This window comes from Lytechinus pictus, chromosome 19 (genome assembly GCF_037042905.1).
Source record: "Lytechinus pictus isolate F3 Inbred chromosome 19, Lp3.0, whole genome shotgun sequence".
NCBI classification, from domain to species: Eukaryota; Metazoa; Echinodermata; class Echinoidea; order Temnopleuroida; family Toxopneustidae; genus Lytechinus; species Lytechinus pictus.
Window position 1 is genome coordinate 6937974 of NC_087263.1, and position 21683 is coordinate 6959656.

General features: G+C 37.1%; 1 protein-coding gene across 1 annotated transcript in view; it reads left to right on the forward strand.

The window, feature by feature from the left end:
• The first annotated feature begins 209 nt into the window (after positions 1 to 209).
• The window catches only part of LOC129282658 (regulator of nonsense transcripts 1 homolog), a 30607-nt gene continuing 9133 nt past the window's right edge, over positions 210 to 21683 (forward strand). Inside the window, exons 1-8 of the mRNA XM_064113766.1 lie at positions 210 to 328; positions 2129 to 2299; positions 2419 to 2557; positions 7100 to 7204; positions 8536 to 8624; positions 10697 to 10747; positions 11576 to 11683; positions 13386 to 13561. Of these exons, the coding sequence (XP_063969836.1) occupies positions 230 to 328; positions 2129 to 2299; positions 2419 to 2557; positions 7100 to 7204; positions 8536 to 8624; positions 10697 to 10747; positions 11576 to 11683; positions 13386 to 13561 (938 nt within the window). The 5' untranslated portion in view covers positions 210 to 229. The remainder of the gene's footprint in view (positions 329 to 2128; positions 2300 to 2418; positions 2558 to 7099; positions 7205 to 8535; positions 8625 to 10696; positions 10748 to 11575; positions 11684 to 13385; positions 13562 to 21683) is intronic.

A 21683-nucleotide genomic window follows, 5' to 3' on the forward strand; every position in this document is an offset into this window, starting at 1 on the left:
ATTGACCTTTTTCCATGTTGTTTCTCATATTTCGTTTTCTACACGTTTATTCCGTTACCTAATTTAAGTATTGAGTAGATAAGCTTTTATTTTCATTTATTGCAATTACTTTGTAATTTCAGAATGAGTTATCACTTTTGTATGTGGTTGATATATGGAAAAGGAATAAAATTATGGTTTTTTTTCTTGTTTGTCTTTTCTGCAGATTGTAACATCCTTGAGTCATTACATGAACCAGATAAGAGCGTTGCTGTCATTTCAAAGTAACCCTCTTGCAAGGCATATCGCACAGCCAGAGGACTTGTCTGTATTTGTCAAGGATGGAAAGGTGTGTATAGTATAGGGGTGACACTATTATGCTCCTGCGACATACATGTATGCTCCAGTCTCAATATCTCAGAGGGAAAAGGGTTACAGTTGGAATTGTAATGGAGATTTTGGTTCAGAATAATGTAAAGATTATGATTAGGGTTAATTTAGTTTTGGAGGTTAGATTTTATGTTTGGGTGTTATGCAGATTTTCCACTGGAACAATTGTCACTGGAGCAAATTTCATGGAATCAGTATAGGATGCCATGTCAATACCTCCATGACACACTACACAATAGGAAATATAACAATTACTGGGTGAGAACGTCAACATCTACATATATGTCAACTGTTCGTTTCCACTCATATATGAATATTTTAGATTTCACTCTATGTGTACACTGTACATACGTACGTACACAGAAAGTATTGAGACATCGTTGCCATGGTAACAAGAGTTTTTGTGGAAATAGTAGAGATGTCATTGTGAGAGCTCTAGCAGCTGCATTACTTTTTCGATAATCTTCAAAAGTGGCATGAAGGTCCATTATGGTAAAGCAAAGCCGCCTATTGATTTTAATGTGGGCGGAGACATCGTTGCCATGGTAACAAGGGTTTTTGTGGAAATAGCAGAGATGTCCTTGTGAGCATTCTACCAGCTGCATTTCTTCTCAGATCATCCGACCATCTTCAAATGTGGTATAAAGATCCATTATGGTAAAGCAAAGCAGCGCATTGATTTTGGTGTGGGTGGAGACTTTGTTGCCACGGTAACAATAGTTTTTGAGGAAATAGCAGAGATGCCCTTGTGAGCGGTCTACCAGCTGCATTTTTTTCTCCGATCATCTTCAAATGTGGCATTAAGGTCCATTAAGCAAAGCCGCCTATTGATTTTCGTGTGGGCGGAGACATCATTGCCATGGTATTAAGAGTTTTTTGTGGAAATAGAAGAGATTTCCTTGTGAGTGCACTACTGGCTGCATTTTTTCTTGAATTATCTTCAAATTTGTCATGAAGGTCCATTATGGTAAAGCAAAGCCGCCTAATGATTTTGGAGTGGGTGGCGATATGGTTGCCATGGTAACCATATTTTTGTGGAAATTTGGTAAAGCCTGTAACTTCTGCTTTTTTCCAGTCTGTAAGAACAGTTGGCACACAGAAGCAATATTAGAAGGTGAAGCCATGATGCCCATAATTTTTGGTGGGGGTCTTAGGGTTAGTTTACAAAATATATCCAGATTAGTCTATAATTGTATTCCCCAACACAGGTGATTCTGGATAATATAGGTTCCGCAGAGTCATGCTGCTACGTCATATTATTGTCATCAAATTTGGTACCCACAGGCATTTTAATGTTGGCAGGGTCATTGTCACCATGATAATTATATTTATTTGTCAAATTTCTGCGTGAGCTCTATATATCGCAATGACGCATGACGCGGTGGGTTCGGGGGATACATGTGCTCGGCCGCGCGACCCGCCGAGCATCTCTAGTTATTATTATTTTCATCATAAAATAACATGGGTGCTGTAGTGAGATTTAAATCTGGACCTTGTGGTTCAGTGTCTGTAGATTTATCCACTGAGCCACAGCACCTCCTATATATTCTTCTTATTCTTCTTCTCCTCCTCATTTTCTTACTCCTACTCTTCGATCCTTCTTTTCTCATCATCGTCATTTTTTATTATGATCATTATTACTATGAAATAGTGTGAGTGCTGTGGTGGGAATTGAACCCCCGACCTTGTATTCCAAAGCCTGTAGAGTCTTTATACACTTATCCCCAACACCGCCCTCTCTGTTTAATCCTCACCACAGCCCCCTGCAGAAGGCAAAGTCTCTGATGATGCTCTACTGAAATCTTTGTCCATGTCAAGGTCTGCGCAGCAGCAAATTCGACTGATGAATGGGCCACCCGGGACGGGAAAGACTTCCTTCTTGGGTCATTTCATTCAACAAACTATAAAAGAACACATAAATATTCCAACGGTAAGATCAATTTTTCAGTCAGTGGAAGAACATTTGCTTTTGGTAAAGTTAAAATAAAAATATTTCCTGCATGTCTTTACTCAGTGCCATCTTTTAGTATACACCTTTTTGTCTTGCAGGCCCCCAAGAATCCTTACAAACTGCTTGTATGTGCACCTACTAAACAGTCACTGGATGTGCTTTTGAGGAAGATTTGGAAAAAGCTTAAGAACATGGATGAAATCAAACCATTTGACGGTGAAGCTGTTTCACACCAGAGTAAGTGTACTCAAAAGCCTTGTTCTCATCTACGTTCCAAACTAGTTTAGTTGAAAGTGGTTTAGTGGAGGCGATCTTAAGTCGTTTTCTAAACTGTGGTTTTCAAGACCTCTATCCCTCATTAAACTGGTTAATGCGCTGGTGGGGACATTATTCTTCAGGAGGCGATAATAAGAGGAAGTGCATTTTTGGTGTGCTACTCAGTACACAGTGTGTGTTTCAGATTTTCAGCAAAACATTTCACCCCACTGAGAGCATCTGCGCATAGCATAAAGATCGCTTTATGTGAAGTGTCTTTTTCTAACCCAGAAGGAAATACCAGTTCCACTGGACCAGTTAGACCAGTATGATTTTAACTGGTAACTCTGGAAATTGGAACATCGGTTTACTGGTCTAACTGGTCCAGTTAAAATTTTACTGGTCCAGTTAAAAATTAAACTGGTCTTCAATTACTGGAATTTCATACTGGTTTTGTTTCTGGTGGTTGTTACTGGTCTCACTTGTCTTCATACTGGTATCCAATTTCAGCTGGTCTTTACTGGTATTTTCTACTGGTCTGACTGGTCCTCGAACTGGTCCTCGTACTGGCCTTACTGGATCAATTTATTACATGCATTTGGTTTGTTATATACCATGGTCAGTGAAATGTGATGGAAAAGATGGTTAGTAAATTAATCTTTCTGCTGTTATTTCAAATGTGATGTATGAAATTACACATTTTCATTGTGAATTAGTTCACACACTTATTTAGAAAGTTTTTAAACAACAATGAGTGCCATTGCAAGGATATACCATTTTAAATCCTGATTTTTCGTTTAAAAACAGGAAATATGCAAATGAGGTAAACCACGTGATCAGCATCATCAGAATTACTGGTATTACTGGTCTTGACCAGTTCAATTTCAAACAATGAATTACTTTAGAACAGTTGATTCTATCAGAGGAATATATCTTGCTTTGATCTTAATCTTTTTAAAAAGGAAATAATTATTTTAATGATAATGTTAATACTTGATAATTATGATAATATTAATAATAATAATTACAATATCAATAACAATGATAACAGTAATAAGAATGATAACAACAATGTTCATAATAATCATAATAATTATGATAATTATAAAAAAGAAAGATGATAGCAATGATAAATAATAACGGTAATAACTTTCTCTGAATTGCAAGATTAATTTTCCATAATTTGTCATATGATCTGACTTGAAATAAAGTCATTATTTATTGGACCAGTACAACACCAGTTTGATGAAAAACAATTTAACTGGTATTACTACTTTGTTTGAACTGGTCTCCAGTTGACTTTTACTGGTCCAGTTAAAAATCAACTGGTCCAGTAAACATATACTGGAAACCAGTAAAAATCTACTGGAAACCATTAATTGGACCAGTAGCATCAGTTTGATCATATGAAAAACAATTTAACTGGTATTACTAATTGCTTCAACTGGAATGCAGTTGTTGGAACTGGTCTCCAGTTGATTTTTACTGGTCCAGTTAAAAATCAACTGGCCCAGTAAAAATATACTGGAAACCAGTAAAAATCTACTGGAAACCAGTAAAAATCTACTGGAAACCAGTAAAAAAAATTACTGGTCTTACTGGTTTTTCCTTCTGGGAACCTGGTTTCCAAAACTCGTTTAACCCTAACAGCATGGGCATGATGGGGGGTGGGGGGGGGGATTCACCATGTGTGCGAAACCACTGCAACTTGCGCTTTGCAATCTTATGACTTGTTACGATACTGCAACAAATATCAATGAAAAAAAAATAGATTCAAATTGTTATTTCATTTTTTTTTTACAGGAAATGTAACTAACAAAACATAAATAAATATATATATTGGTCTTACATCAATCTCTTGAAGTGCTAGAGGTAAAATTACGAAGTGATGATACTATATCCCAGTAATAATCTAAATTATAGTATCCAGATAAAAGTCCAAGTTGGCTTGCGAAAATTCCTTAAGTTAAAGTTCACAATGATGGCGATGATGAAACTGATGTTGAAGCACGACAAGAGTCACTGTAATTAGGTTAAATGTCCGTGAAGACGATGTTGATGATGATTAACAGTCAATTTCAGCAATCCATTGGTTGAAGATTGTTCATTAAAACAGGTTGATGATCTCGATGAGAACTGATAATTCCTCTCTCAAAATAACTGCAAACCGTTCATTGATGGCAGGTAAATTATTCCACAGAAGATAAATATTCCAGGTGGAAATAAAGTCTGCTCTGACATAAAGTCTAGCGTGAAATTCTTAGCTCTGATCTGATATGATGAAGTGATCTATGATGATACTGCTAGCTTATATACAAATTATTCACTATTATAGAAGGTTCTAGTATTGTCTACATTAAGAATATTCTCCTTCTTTCTGGAGCATTCAAATTCTAAAATATTCTTGAAGGACCTCAGTGAAATCAAAAAGATGTAAATAACATAGCTAATCCTATTGTTCTTTTCCACTGCCGAGGAAGTCCAATTGTCTGCCTTAAATAACACAATTCCTCGGCCTATTGTGTAGCCTTCTCTATCATGTATCTTTGCAAATTGCAGAAATAACAGAAATCACTTTATCTCATTAAATATAGTGCCTAATAAAGCTTTACTGCCAGGACATTCTGGAATATTCTTAAAGAGAAAATAACTAAATAAATGAATGTAATTGCTCTTACAATTCTTCTTATATATAACATATTTTTTTCTCTGCGCATGTTTCGACACCAAGTTTGCGAAGATCGGACTGTCTATTACGGAGTCATGAGAACTTTTGTGACCAAAGGTCAACCCAAAAAAAAGATTTATTTTCCATTTTGAGTACAAATCCAATAGCAAAGTGATATTTTCAATTTAAGCTTTAAATCACTTTAATATTTTGCCTTTGTTTATCATTTACTTTGACATAATATTGATCAAAATAAAGTACTTAAACAAAAATGTAATAAAATACAGTAAAATACATTGACATTAAAAACAATTATAGCAAACAAAAGAAATTCATAAAAAATGAAATACATAAAAACGTTTATTTTAGATATTTTTCAATGTTAACAATGCTTCTGGGAAAAAAAAATGATTTATAAGAAGCCGTGTTTATGAAGTTATTATAGAAAAAGCATGATTTATGCACATCATTTGCATAATTTATCATAACTCATTTTAGAAAGGCAATTCTTATTCTAGTCTTTTTTTAGAGTCTCCCTGTATAAATGGGAAAAATTGGTTGCAAATCTTAATGGCACCATCATCAGTAGCAATTTGAAACTGTTTTGGACTTCACTCAGACTGCAAGGCCTACAGTTACGCAGAATTTAGATTTTTGTACTCCTAGCGTTATGTCGACCTTCAAATGAGATTATTTCACTTTTTTAACTTCATACTTAATTGAGGGTAATTCGGGTTTTGCTGTGACGATTCTTGATTTTATTTCATTTCAATTCTTGTGCAACTGTAGAAACACAGTTACATAAAACTCACAGGCCTGAATTCACAAAGGTAGTTTTGAAAACCATCGGTTGAATCCATGGCTTGTACAGATTCCCTGTATAGGTTTCGCTTATTTACATGTACTGTGTATATTTAATAAAATGCCCAATATTGATAAACGCTTTCATCAAAGTGCGCTGTTGCCATGGTTAAAGGTCAAGTCCACCCCAGAAAATTGTTGATTTGAATCGATAGAGAAAAATCAAACAAACATAATGCTGCAAATTTCATCGAAATCGGGTGTAAAATAAGGAAGTTATGACATTTTTAAGTTTCGCATATTTTTCACAAAACAGTTAAATGCACAACTCAGCGATATGCAAATGAGAGAGTCGATGATGTCCATCACTCACTATTTCTTTTGTTTTTTATTGTTTGAATAATACAATATTTCAATTTTTACAAATTTGACAATAAGGACCAACTTAACTTAACCATAAACTGTTAAAATAATGGTAATTCCACATGTTCAGTGAGAAATAAAACTTTGTTTCACTTGACAAGGAGGTGAAAATTAGAATATTTCATATTTCATATAATCAAATACAAAATAATAGTGAGTGGGTGACGTCATCAGTCTGCCAATTTGCATACCGACCAGGATGTGCATAACTGTTTTGTGAAATTAAGCGAAACTTTAAAATGTCATAACTTTCTTATTTTACATCCGATTTTGATAAAATTTTCAGTGTTATACTTGTTGGATTTTTCTTCTTTTTTCAAATCAACTTTTTGTTGGGGTGGACTTGTCCTTTAAGGAGCTTTTCTATTCATGAGTCCACTGTTCTGAATTAAGGAGTCCACTCTTCAAACAGTGGACTCGTGAATAAAATATGGCAACGGGCATCAAATTGGAGCACTGACAAAAGCAGGCATCAGTATTGGACAATTTTCAATATTCACGGCAAATTAAGCGTAATTTATATGGGAAATCTGCATAAGCCATGGGTTCAACCGATGGTTTTGAAAACCACCTTTGTGAATTCAGGCCACAAAATTCAGTTTTTTGTAAACGTTGCTTATTTCGTTCTCCAGAAAACATCGTAAACGGTGTACAGATTGTACGTGTTGGTGAAGAAGCTAATGAACGACTAGAAGAATTTCTCCTTTCGACTGTTCTGGCAAGAAAGAAAAAGCAAGGTATATTCGCTGTACTGGGTCCCTGTCAAAAATGGGATTATCTTTAAGATTTTGTTGCTTGCTTTTCATAGTATTCTTGGATCAGCACCACAATAAAGTCTTTCATTTATTAATTACTACAGACCAAGCAGGTCTTTGTTCTCATCCACTTCTGGCTTCCTTCTTATTCCAAAAGTTGCAAAAACTTTGGGGAAAGATCATTTGCTTTTGCATGCCCCACTTTGTGGAATAGCCTTCCTGAAGACATTAAAAAATGTACCTCTATCGAGACTTTCAAAAATCAAATTTTTCAACTCTTAGCTCTTGAGCACTGTACAGAGTGGATTTGGCGCTTTATAAAGTCACATTTATTATTATTATTACATTTATATTACTTGCTAGGTTTGTATTCAGTTACATGACATTTTCTTCGGCAACAATTGCTCTGATGGAAAATCTGCATGTTAAGCCAAACCTAAAACTAAATAAACTCTGTTGCCCGTATTCTGAAGTCGGGTTTAATTCAGACCATGGTCTGACTGTGCTAAAATTATGGGAAGCCAAACGTTTCAAAATTTTGTTTACAGTGAATGCTTCTCATGTTTTCTGTGCTCTTTACTGATTATTTAATGGCGAAGACAACTGTCATACTTATCCTTCCCAGGCAGAATAATGTTTTGGGAGACAAATGAGCTAATACATTGGATCTTTACTGTCATAGACTTATGTAACAACTGGCTTTCCATAGTTAAACCACAACTTAAAACCAGAGTTTGAATTAAACCTGACTTCAGAATACGGGCCCTCATCTTTACTTTATTCTGAACCAAAAACTATATTACAATCCTACATCTAACCCTATTCCCTCTGACCGGAGCAATTGCCGCTGGAGCAAATGTCTTGGATCATATGTCGTAGGAGCATATGTCGTGTCACCTTGTATTCACTTGGCTACTTCCCAGAAAGGCAACCAAATACCACAGGGTTTAAACCATTTGGTCTATTATCAATTCGGACTGCTTTTATTTGGTCCAATACCAATTTAGTGTAATTTTCAATTAGTCTAATGCCCTGATGGTTCAATTCCACTTCTTCTGCCAAATGGTTTGTACATTATGAAATGAATACTAAGTGGTTTTAGACCTAGTGGAATGTAGATGAAATGGGTATAGCTTAATTAGAAATTTTCCAAATATAAATGGACTAAAATGCCAATTGGACCAAACTTGTAGATGAACGAGGATAAGACCATCTGTGGCGAAACCAAGCACATGACAAAGCTTACTTTTAGAGATTTTTTTTGGATGCTAAATTACATCACCATGAAACAAAATTATTTTGTTTTCTTAAAGGTGCCAAGCTTGGTGATGCAGACCTTCGGACGAAGATTCTTCAGCAAGCTGATATAGTTGGATGTACACTTAAAGATTGTGGATCTAAGGTACAAATATCGGATTTGGAATTGTTCCACTTTTAATGATAATAACGGTTATAATGTTGATAGTGCTTCATTCTTTGTGTATCCAAGGGCTTAACATGCAATTATTAATACCCCGGTCATAGGATCCATCACGGTTCCACACATAGAGTGCACCATCTCCCTTGATATGCACATCATACCGGGTAACCATTTAACACCTGGGTGGAGAGTGACAAACGTGGTATTAGCGCTTTGGTAAAGGACATAAGCACCGGATGGGATTTCACCCCTCGACCCTTGGTTTAAGAGTAAAGTGACTGAACCACTACATCATCACATCTGCAAATTGAATTTCTGTTGAAATTTTGATTATGGCCGAGTCAATTAAGCGGGTGGTCGCTGGTGACCTACTAATGCTGCTGGTCAGCACGGCAATTTCCTCCAGACCGATGGACCGCTCAAATAAGAAAATAGTTAAGAAACTCAGTGTCGCCAAAGACTAAAAATAACCACATTTAGATCTATATTTTCTAATGTACTTTAGATCTAAACTTTCACATGATATTATAAACTGTTAAATGTTTTGATCCATCCTGGTAGAAAAGCAGATTACAATTGAGAAAATAAATTTGTTCATCTGGACGTTACTGGTATTGAAATGGAGAACAGTTTCATGTCGGATCCGGGACGCCTGTTAGCTCGTCTGAATTGGCTTGAATTTGTCTGTGGCCGAAGAACATTTGAGACGTCGAGGAATTTTCTGGATTACTGGAATATAAATCCGAGAGAGGTTGTGTGTGTCATAATTCTCCTCCTGATGTTGTCTTTGAAACGTCAAGGAATTTTCTGGATTACTGGATTATAGCTCCGAGAGAGGTCGTGTCATAATCCTCTTTTGTTGAGAGAAGGGTTCTTGCGGTGACGTAGACTGCATCCCGGACTCCCCTCTCAAATTAACCATCTAGGTTCTTTGTCTAGAATGAGTACCCGGTTCTTCTTTGTCTTTGTAGTTGTGTTCACGTGGGAGTATACTGTTCTCTGTATCAATAACAGTAAGTCCAGATGAACGTATTTATTTTATCATTTTGTTATTTGGCACATGATACTATGTTTCCAACCTTGAATGAACTAAGTATAGCTATGGACATAATACTACTGGGGGCCGTCTTACAAAGAGTTGCGATTGATCCAATCAACCACAACTATGGACGGCTAGCAACATCAACATCCGAAATGATTTCTAGATATGATGTATATTCATACATGTTCATCGTTTTCTTGAAGATTCAGTGCGATTCCCCTTATTTACTATAAGGAGATTGTGCAAATTTTCTGTAGAAAATCGGACGTGAAACTGTCCTCTGTTTGAATCAAAGTAAGTCCAGATGAATAGATTTATTTTTTTCCATCGTAAGATATAGATGGATTTCCATACAGTTAAAATTGATTGGATCAATCGTAACTCTTTGTAAGATGGGGCCTAAACAGGATTTCTCACTTTTTGCTGGAAATTATCGGCCTGTAATGTTACAATTCTGGTGTATGGGTGCTGTATTTTATTTTGTTTGTGACTTTTAGTAGCTACACTCAAACAGGAATTGCTTCCTAATATAGGTAATATGCAGTAATGAATAATTGTTGGAATGAAATATTTCCGTGCCCTGTCTTACAAAGATTTACAATTGATCCGATCAACCTCAAATATATGGAAATCCATCAATTACCTAATTTCTTTCTTTAGGAAATTAGCACAATGTCCTTTGAAAAAAAGTAAGCATACTGAATTGTCAAGAAAACAGTGAATGTGTGAATATGCATCATATCTAGAAAACAATTTGAACAAACATGTATTTAAGATGTTGACGTTGCTGATTTTCCATAGTTGTGGTAGATTCGGTCAATCGTAACTCTTTGAAAGACTGGGCTCAGATGATTAAAAATAGCCATATCTTTCTCAATAGTAAAGAGATAAGGCAATATACATGAATATAAAACATTCACACAAATTCTAGTAGTCTCGTTAACATAAAAAATGGCCATTATGTGGAAAAGTCCAGCTATATTAATATTGATTTATTTTGTTTAATTTCAAGATTGTGAGAGAAAGTCTGGAAGGAAATGTATTTGCACTAATTGTTGATGATGTAAGTATAGTATTATTATTTATACCAATACCAATGTTTGGAATGACAGGAAAATCAGCTTCTTACGGAGTGAGCGGTAAACTGGATCTCTCCCTATTCTTTGGGAAAATTTGAATTCATGCATTTGAACATGTTTTATAAGCCCTTTTGGCTACGCTACTTTTCCTTACAAAAACTTTGTGAAGACTAATAACTACAGGTATGACATATCATTAGGGAAGCAATCCAACATTATATCTCAAAATTTTGAGCCAATTCCATACTCAAGAAATTGTCATATGCCAAAATGGAAAAAAAATCAATTTCTGTCAGATTCTTGACCAAAATACAAATAATACACATTATCTAGGATATTAATAAGAATCATACCCCCGGGTACCTTTGGATTAGGTCGAATATGCCCAAGGCAAAGCTGAGGGCAATTTTGACCGTTTCAAATTTTACAGATTTTGATAATCAGTCATATTACCATGCAAAATGAAGTGTATTATTTTATTTGTTTATAAGATAGTGATGGAGATCGTTCTAATTTGATAAATAATCCTCATCTCAAAACCGCGAGGGTCCGTTGCATAAAAATTATCATGATGGTAACTGTGGCATCCAATGGTAACTTCTCGTGAAACCTTGATTTTGATTGGCTGATGATCAATGTTACCATGGTAGTCACCATTGGAGGGTAAAGATAATAGCTTTTATGCAACGGGGACCTGGTCAATAGAAATATTAATGTAGTCTTTATAGAATTTACCTGTTGGCTCAAATAACGTATCTACATATTTTTGTCATTATAAAAGTTGTCTCATCTTTTTTCTTCTTTTTTATAAGGCCTGCCACTGTTTAGAAACTGAACTTCTTCTCGCCCTTCAATGTAAAACTAAACGTGTCTTTTTGGTTGGTGACAGAGAGCAGGAAATCATTCACATTCGTTCAAAGGTATGTGCACAGCTTGAATAGACTACTTTTAGAGCCATCTTATGGAGTGTTCATGCAATCAACCGCAAGTCAATTTTAGGTCACAGAATCAACCATAAGACTTGAAATTATTTGCAAATTTATGCTCAATTACTGATTTACTTTTTAAAGCAACCATATGGCCAGGATTTAATTTTGGAGGGGGCAGTATAAAGTGCACGCGAAGCGTGCCAACACTTACAGAGCGCGCTCCCTAGGGGGAGGGTGCAGGGAGGGGGACCTTCCCTCGCGGAGCGCGAAGTTTTCGATATCTCGTCAAATTCAAATAAAAAGAATGCGTCTCTAGTACCCTTATCAACTCGAATATTGACTTGCTATGATAAAAACAAAATTGTTTTCAAAAGAAATTATGAGCGCCTCAAAAATGGGAAAAGATTGAAGAATTTGAAATAATTCCTTGTACCGCGCGAAGCGTCGGAGCTTAAAATGTTTTATAAAAATAGATAACAGAAATGATTATGCCTACCTTGGTCACATCAGATTTGATTGTATAATGTGTATCCACATTAATTTCTTTAACTCAAGTCGCAAAACAGAGTATAAGACGGGTATATACATGAAGGAAATAGGCGCTATATTCCTTCCCGCGAATATTAAAACAGAATTCTCTGAAACTTTAATCTGTTCTAAATTTGACATTTCTTAGATTATATATAACTCGATTAAGAAGAAAAACGAGCTCAAAATATGAAAGGGATGATGCAAGCTAAAAGAGGGACTTTTCCTTTCCCATGCTCGCGAAGCGCGGAAACCTCTGTGATTTATTTTGGACAAAATTGTGTGATTTCGCTCAAATTAAGCGCTTCCTTTTGATTAAGAATCTTCAGAGATATTCAAAATTTCAATCAATGGAGCAAAACATGAAATGGATGTGCAGCGATATAGAATAAAGTATAGTATCGTACATACTTTTGCATATAGCACGGCACGAATTTAATGATCCCCCCTTTGAGCAGATACTTTGCCAAATATTACTTGCTGAAAAGCAGAAGAAATAACATTTTTGGACTCGGGGAGTGACGGTAATGTTTACCCGCTCCAAACAGAAGAGCAAAACTTTTGTGTCAATGCAATATTTGAAAAAATACTTGTCATACTCTTTACACCCATGTATACTTATAATTTCTGGCAAGAATGTACGATTCCCACAGCCGGGAAGGGGGAAAACGAAGTAAAAAATAGGTGTGGGAAACACAAGGGAATGGCAATTTTGATATTTTTTCCCACAGGGAGCGCGGAAGCAAAATCTTGTATGAAGAGAGAAGAACGTCTCGTTTGGGATTTTATTCTTTTAACCAAAAAGGAATGGAAAAGACAGCAAAGATAAACCTTCCTTCTCTTTTCTCATTTTTTTTTTTTTTTTGGGGGGGGGCGGCCGCCCCCACCGCCTTGACAGCCCCCTTGCATACTACGCGCCTGTTTTAAAGTAGTTCAAATTGATTTACTATGATTCATATTGAACCATCCATTGTAAAATTGCTCGGGAAATTTGCAATTTATTGCAAATATTTGCTTTCAACACCAGATTAATCCCATACGCACGTAAATACACACACAAATTCATGCTGGGTATGCTTAGTATTATTGATCTTTAATTGTGGAATGTGAAATAATTAATCAAATCACTTATAAGCTTCTGCACATAATTTCCTGTTTACTATAGGAGGCGAAGGAGTTGGGATTTGGTCGTTCAATGCTGGCGAGAATCGCTCAGAAATTTGCGATGGAGGATCAAAACACATGTATACATAATTGGGATACTCAATACCGCATGGAGGCAGAAATTGCAAAGTATCCGTCATCTGTGATGTACTTGCACAAACTCAAGACTGAAAAGAAGTAAGTGATTTAGATTGTATTTTGTTTAGTATATAGAAAATTAAAAATGTCAGTGAGCAACATGAACCTAACTTTATTTTCTTAATCTGCAGATTTTTTCCCCAAAATACTCTTTTTTTCAGATCGTGATTAAATTTTGGTTTGGGTACTAAATATTTTGCAGCTTCAGAACATTATGTATGTATTTCACGAGTTTGTTTTGGAGGATTGGCGAAATGTGAAGGGGGGAAAAAAGCCACAAAAGACTGCTGCGGCTTTCTAGTGAGTTGTGAGAATATTGCGCGTCCCTCATCCTCGTCTACCCATTTACTAGTGACAAAATGCCACATTTATTTGTTATTTATTACTCAGAATTATTATTTTCTACCACAATCACTTGACATAAATTAGAGCCACCCCCCCCCCCCCCCACTGCAGCCTTGTATAGCAAGTCCTCACCTTAAGCCTGGCTAGGTCCCTAACCAGGTTTCCCAGCCCATCGGGGACAATTATTGTGACGGATTTGCTGTGGCGGGTGGTCCTAATTGGTCCGCCGGCAGCTCGCTCTTGTCAGGATGCCTGCCGCCGGCGGGTGTTTTGCCACGTCGATTTCCAAACTTTTAGTCGCGGATCCCTTTGGCAGAGATATATGCTGCCGCAGTTGACTCTTGCACAAGCCTCGTTCCTGCCAGTGCACCACCAGCCAACCTCCAGACGGCTACACTCTTTGATGTCAGCTCTGGAAACAGCTCATCCGACCATATGCATCTAGCTTGTGTAGTTAAGCTCTCTCGACCATATTCATCTGATTCCTGTAGTCTAATTAAGACCTCTCGACCATACGGATGGGTTCTTCTGTAGTCAAGGTCCCAATTAAGACCATACCCATGGACTCTGCTCCAGACTTCCGTCTGTCTGCTTCAGAGTTCAGACCAGTAACCACGTCAGTTCAGTACAGCTACCACGTCTGTTCCGTACTGCAACCACGTCTGAATTCAGTACAGCAACCATGCACATCTGATTCCGTACTGCAACCAGGTCTGTTCAGTACAGCAACCACGCCTGATTCCGTACTGCAACCATAGAGTGACTGCAACCACGTCTGTTCAGTACCGCGACCACGTCTGATACCGTACTGCAACATCGTCTGTTGTAAGGGTCCTTCTTCAGTAAGGGAATCACGACTATATACCCATTGGCTCTGCTCTACTTGTAGTTTCCACCGTTGTCTGCTCCAGACCTCCGACCGTCTGCTTCAGACCAGCAACCATCCGCTTCAGACCAACCCGTCTGCTCCGGACCACCAGCCGTCTGCTCCAGACTCCGAACCGTCCGCTTCCAGACCAACCAGACTACCAAAAAAGCAAGCCCTTGTATAGTCTCTTGCCGGCATGCAAAAGACCCAACATACAAGGAAATCTAACCACAGTCGTCTCCTAGGACTATAAATCCATCCTAGGTTTCCCCATGGAAAGACATGCGGACGATCATATAAATCATTTCGATCGCATCCAGCTTTTATTATTGGATAGCGAATCCAAATCAATCTGCATACTTTACGTCAGTCAGTCGGCAGGTCCCAAGAAAGTGGCTTCTTTCATCCAAGTGATATTCATGACTAGAGGAGTTTTGCATATTTAATGAGCTTGATGCGGACCAAAACACCTCTTTTCATTCGGTCATTGCTGCTCTAATTGTGCATCGAATTTTATGAATTTGGTATCATTGTAAAGTAGAAAAATCATTATTTCAGGTCATGTGTTTGCATTTATTCAAAGATTTTGTAATATACAATGTAGGTTAAACTTTTGATCTAAAATATGCTACAAAATAATTATTTTCACCTGACAAAAGCTGCTATTTTTACACTTTATTTTTGTTTGAGCCCAAATTATTTTTAAATCGTGATAAAGCTGAATATGTATGCTTTAAAATGGTATAGATTTCAAAATAAGAATTGTTTTAATCGGGTCAAGATCACACTTTTCATTGGCCAAGTACAAAAAGCAGCTTGAAAACAAGAATACTGCACTCTGATTGGTCAAAGAGACCACACATTGGCAAATTCCAACGGTTCCAGTGCATGGGTTCATGGGAAGGTCACACTTCCCACGTGGTAATCTCCTCAAATTACCCGCGCCTGTTGTTGTGTAAACCTTATCCAGCCAATCAGAACTCTGGATTTCATTCAACTACAAAATTTCAGAAATCTCGTCTTGTACCTTGGTGGGAAAAGTGTGATCTTGACCCGATTAAAAGGTGTCGCATATCAAGAGTGGCATTGTGAGAAAGTATAGAGGTTCAGCTTTATGGTGATATATATATATTATTGAGGCTCAAAATAGAAAGTTTTGCACAATTTGCAAAAGAAAACAGAGGAAGAAAATTCAGTTTTGAGGCACATTTTCAGGCCAGAAATTTACTTATTTATCAAAATATTATATACAAAATAAATGACCAATATGAAAGAAAAACATTTACTCTATCTGATTGTGCAATGATATTTCATTTGCCGAATCACGAGATTTTGCAAGGAGGATTCAGCCACGAGATGATTTGGATGAATCTGGCCTTTTGCTCATTAGCATAGGGACCTGCGGTCTGACTGACGTGCAATGCACCCCGTGGGCGCCGTATTTTAAGAGGTTATCGGCCAAACCTTACGTGTTTATAACTTAACGTACTTGTGCATTAATTATACATTTTCTGTTACAGTTAACCTCTGGTACAATCTTAGATCAGCTATAACTTTGCTCTCGGAAATCGGATATGCATGAATGACATATCAAATTAAAGCATTGACTTAGTTTAAGCTAGTGATAACCAAATTAACCAGCTAAACATCCTCAGGAAATAATTATTCTACAAAAACAGTACAAGACATGCATAACTTCATGTTGTTATCTGCGTCATTTTGTAGAAGCATGCATGGAATATCGCCAGCTAGTGTAGATGTAGTGTTCATGGATTTTATGAAAGCCTTTGACACTGTCCCCCATCAACGACTTCTTAGTAAACTACAAGCTCTTGGAGTCAAAGGTAAAATGCATGCATGGATTAGTGACTTCCTGCTTGGTAGACGTCAACGGGTCGTTGTCAGTGGTCAACACTCCCACTGGTCAGAAGTTTGCAGTGGAATACCCCAGGGCAGTGTTCTCGGCCCCATTTTGTTTTTAATGTATGTTAATGATCTCCCAGATTCAGTGCAGACTTCAGCCAAACTGTTTGCTGACGATACTAAGTTGTATGTTCGTTCTGATGTTCCAGGGGCCACCGGTAAATTGCAAGATGATTTGACTGAGCTTGAGGCCTGGGCTGAGAAGTGGCAACTACGTTTTCACCCAGATAAATGTACTGTTTTGAAGATTGGAAGAAGTAGTTCTGACTCTGAGTATCATATGACCAAAGGTTCGCAATCGGTTGTTCTACGTGAATGTGAGAGTGAGAGAGATCTAGGAGTTCAGGTAGACTCGCGTCTTTCTTTCAAGGAGCACATTTCTAAAGTGGTGTCAAAGTCTAATAGACTGCTTGGTATTATCAGAAGAACTTTTGTACATTTGGATAAGACCTCTATTAAGCTTTTGTTTAAGGATATTATTCGCCCTATCTTAGAGTATGGCCAGGCTGCGTGGTCACCGTATAAGCTGGGTGAGCAGAGGCGGTTAGAGAGTGTCCAACGTAGAGCTACTAAATTGATCCCAGGTATTAAGCACCTATCATACTCTGAACGTCTTCGCCTCCTGAAATTGCCATCACTCAATCACAGACGCAAGACGTAAAAGAGGTTACATGATTGACGTGTACAAATATCTGCATGGTTACTATGATTCAAGTTCTGAGCTTTTCTATCTGAGACGTGGTGGTAAAACACGTGGTCATTCCTTAAAGCTAGAAAAAAGATATTCGCGTCTTGATGTGCGTAAGTTTTTCTTTGCTAACAGAGTGATAGATGTGTGGAACAGTCTCCCAGAAGATGTATTTACTGCTTGTTCAGTGATTGCATTTAAGAATAGACTGGATAAGCATTGGGAGAAGATTGCCTATGACTTTGAATGATTTTCGATTCTTGTGTGTTTCCATGGAATTTTTCACTGTCTACGATACCCCTGCCACCCCTCCATGCCAACATAAGTAGCGCATCAAATTTTGTCTGAAGGAGAGCAGCAATATACATTTCTACTTTGATCGATGAACAGGCTTAGTCCTACAACATCGTTGGAGTAAACTAAACTAAACGACAAAAGCATTATAAATCAACCAAAGGTCACATTCAAAATACGAAATAAAACCCATTTCGTGACATTATTTTACTTTCAGAGGTGATATTCCTCCAATTTAAATTGAAGTTCCGATTTTTTCTCTAATCCAGCAAGGCATACGATTTGTTTCCTTCATTTTTGCCCAATAAGCCAGTTCGTAGTTCCATTCTGCGCATGATCAAAATATTCTACGCATGATCAGAGGAAGGTCATTTATACTAAAGTGACATGGTGGTTTAAAATATAATGAGATAAGCACCAACTTTGATGTCTTGATTATTCATATATTCTTTTGAATTGTGGTTTTCATTTACATCCACAAAAACAACAATGCGTCCACGAACGACTGGTATTTCACAATTTGCCAAGTACATTGTGCAACATGCTATGATATGCATTCAAAGTAGTAATGCAACAATTACCTTCATAAAGTGTTCATTGGTGTGCTATTCTAGTCCCCTGGTCTATTCAATCTTTTCATCCTGCTATGTGAGGCAAGCTTACGTAATATCTTGCTTTGAAATCTGTCTATCATAATGAAAGAAATTAAAGGTCATTTGACCAAAATTGTCCCTGAAGTAACTACGAACTGGTCTATTTTACAGTTTGCCAAGTACATTGTGCAACATGCTATGATCTGCATTCAAAGTAGGAATGCAACAAATACCTTCATAAAGTGTTCATTGGTGTGCTATTCTAGTCACCTGGTCTATTCAATCTTTTCATCCTGCTATGTAAGGCAAGCTTACGTAATATCTTGCTTTGAAATCTGCCTATCATAATGAAAGAAATTAAAGGTCATTTGACCAAAAATTGTCCATGAAGTAACTACGAACTGGTCTATTTTGAAAATCCAAGCTTTTTTCCGATTTTTTTTCTGATGTGGTATTTTTGGTGATACCAAACATATTGCACCGCGTGGCTCTAATAATTGGTAATTTCAGCACCGCAGTAATTCCGACCGTACCCCTGAGCTAGCTGCTCTAGCGGCGCGTATATAGCACAGCTAGCACATTGGAACGTGTGTGTCAGTGTGTGCCAATGTTCGTTCGCGGGTCGCGATACGAATATCAATTTGTAGCCTTTTGAGTTTTCTTTCAAGGGGAATTTTGGCAGTTGCAGGCATCAAACTTTCATTATTTATTGTGATCTTGGTCATGGATATTGACGTGCAAATTAATTGTTCTCTTGTTTACGATGACTGAGCTAGCTGAGCTTCGACCTTCGGCTTCGCGATTTTCTTTTTTTTTACTTTTAATTAGCATCGTCTGCGTACTTACAAAGGAGGATCACACAAATTGTCATGACTGTTGCATGCCTTGTGACGGAATTCACCTCATTGATGGACTTTTGTTCTGGATTTCTTCAGCAATAATTTTCTTTTTGGATAATTATTTCGCCAAATTGGATCGATCTATAGTGAATCTCTGTTGGACCTGTGATTTTTTGTTATAGATCTAGATCCTGTGATTTTTTTGTCATAGAGAAACAGATGTGAACAATATGGCCTTGAGTAAGACTAAGTCTGAGAAACTAATTCTTGGAAGGAAAGAAGATGAAGGAAAAGTTAAAGAAATTGACTCTACTGTTCGCGACAAGTGGTCCTGGGAATGGACACAGAGAACTGTTGATGATACTTTTGACTGCAGAATGCATAAGAAAACTTGCCTTACCCTCCCCCCCCCCCCCCCCTCGGTTGATTCAATCCCTCGGGCTTGGTCTGGTCTCTACGCTCCCTCGCTTAAGTATGTTTATTTTTTTCAAGAGTGAATATCACCCCTGTACTTTTTTCCAGTCAGTAAAAATCAGGGAATTTTGATTAAAAAATACCTTAAATCAGGGGAAAATATGCCTCAAATTAGGGAAAAGTCCGGGAATTTTGATCGGCCCAAAAGTCGAAAGCACGGTAGTCGGTCAGATGTTGTTACATTTTGTTGCATATCAAAACAATATCCATTGAATGACTGGTTATGGTGTTTTTTTTAGTGTAGCCTCTTTGACTGCAGTACATGTACAAGTAGACGGGAATAACCATCGTTTTGGGGGACTTCCTTAACAATTTCTGACATTTCACTTTAATCCCCATTCACCATGTTCACCGACGGTAGTACGTTAGTGTGAGCTCGCATGTGTTATCACGGTAACCAATTCGGTAGACTAGTAGCATCAATATTTTTTTTTTTAATCGAATTTACAGTCTAAGGACTACCTAAATAATGTGTTAAGAATGAGACCCAAAAAAAAAAAAAAATGGCAGCCAAAATAGTATTTACCAACGAACGGAGAGGGCGTAAATAATTTACAAATTTGATATCGATATTGCTTTCGATATTATACGATCTGCTCCACATGCCAGCTAATCTGCTACGATCACAGGTAGCAGACGACATTCGATATATCGAGACATTAAACATGTAATAAGGGTAATGACGTCATTCAAGATGGCGACCTGCAAGAAAACCCCTTCAGCTTAGGTGAAAATGTCTTAGATGAAAGATTTCTCAATCATTCAGAGGATTTTTTTTTTCAATAACTCTGGTCCAAGCTAGGCAATTACTTAAGATATTTATATTTCCCTGATAATGGAAACCATGAAACTGTACATTTCGCTTGAAAAAACAGTTTTAAATCGCGACCTATAAAACGTTAGTTCACTATACGTTGTCTATAGGTACGGGCCAACAACTCTCTACATGGTCTGTGAGTGGAGCCAACGTAATTCAGCGGAACAACCAAAATACAGAGACTGAGGCTTTTGGTATAATGTACAAGTAGCTGTAGCACATAACCTAAATGAGGCCTCTAACTTTAAACATGATTATGTACACCAAAATTTGAATGGGTATAAATAATTATCAGGGAATTTTAAAACTTCAATTGAGAGGATTTTGTTTTCTTGAAAAGCTGTGAACCCTGCTAACCCATAATGCAACATTCTGAGTAGTGGAAATAGATCCACTTGAATGAGGACATAGTACTCAACACATTCATACTACAATAATCCTTTTACTGAAGAGTTGAAGAAGAATTTTCCTCTCAAACCTGCAGGTTCTGTATACAAGTCAAATGATAGGTTGATTTATTCTCTGTATTATAAATTGTTTATCTCGAAATGTATTTTTAAGGCTATCCATTCATAACACACAGTCAATGAAAGAACACAGTATTTGTTAGTTCGCTCCTGTTTTTTTTTTTTTTACTTTTTGAGTTTGGGTGGTCCATTTTAGGACCAACACTAATTGCCCAAGAAAGATATTCCATGAAACCTACTACACTTCTTCTTCACTGTGGAAACCTTCAGAAGTTGCTCCTAAAACTTGTAGTTGTTGGTAATTTTGTATGATTCTGTGTGAACTCATGACCATATATACCTGGGTTTTTTTACCAAGATTTTAAGTCAGTGTGATTCCCAGTTGCGTGTGGTACTAGTATATAAGGCATCATCGCGTTCAGATATATGAGATTACGCATTACATTACACGTTTGCTTTGACGTTTAAGCATAACTGTAATGCCTGGCTCACATGTACTGTGCGATTTGTTGCGACGCGATTCTTTAATAAATCGCATTTTGCATTAAATGTGAAAGTTCCAAGAAGTAAGATTATTTCATTTGAAGTTTGGCATAATGTAAGGAATAATAACATCCTAATTTTGCTTTGCAGCAAGCCCTGAGTAAAGTCCAAATCACCTTCAAGTTGCAGTCGTTGCAGTTGCACGATTTGGATTTGAATTTGTTTTTATTCCTACAGGGAGGCTCGAACTAGACTGACTTTCGATTTCCATAGTCCTACCAGAATTCTGAACTCTGATCGCTAAGATTTAATTGGTTGGAATGTTTATATCAAATGTTATTACAATTTCTTTGAAAATGGGATCGCAACA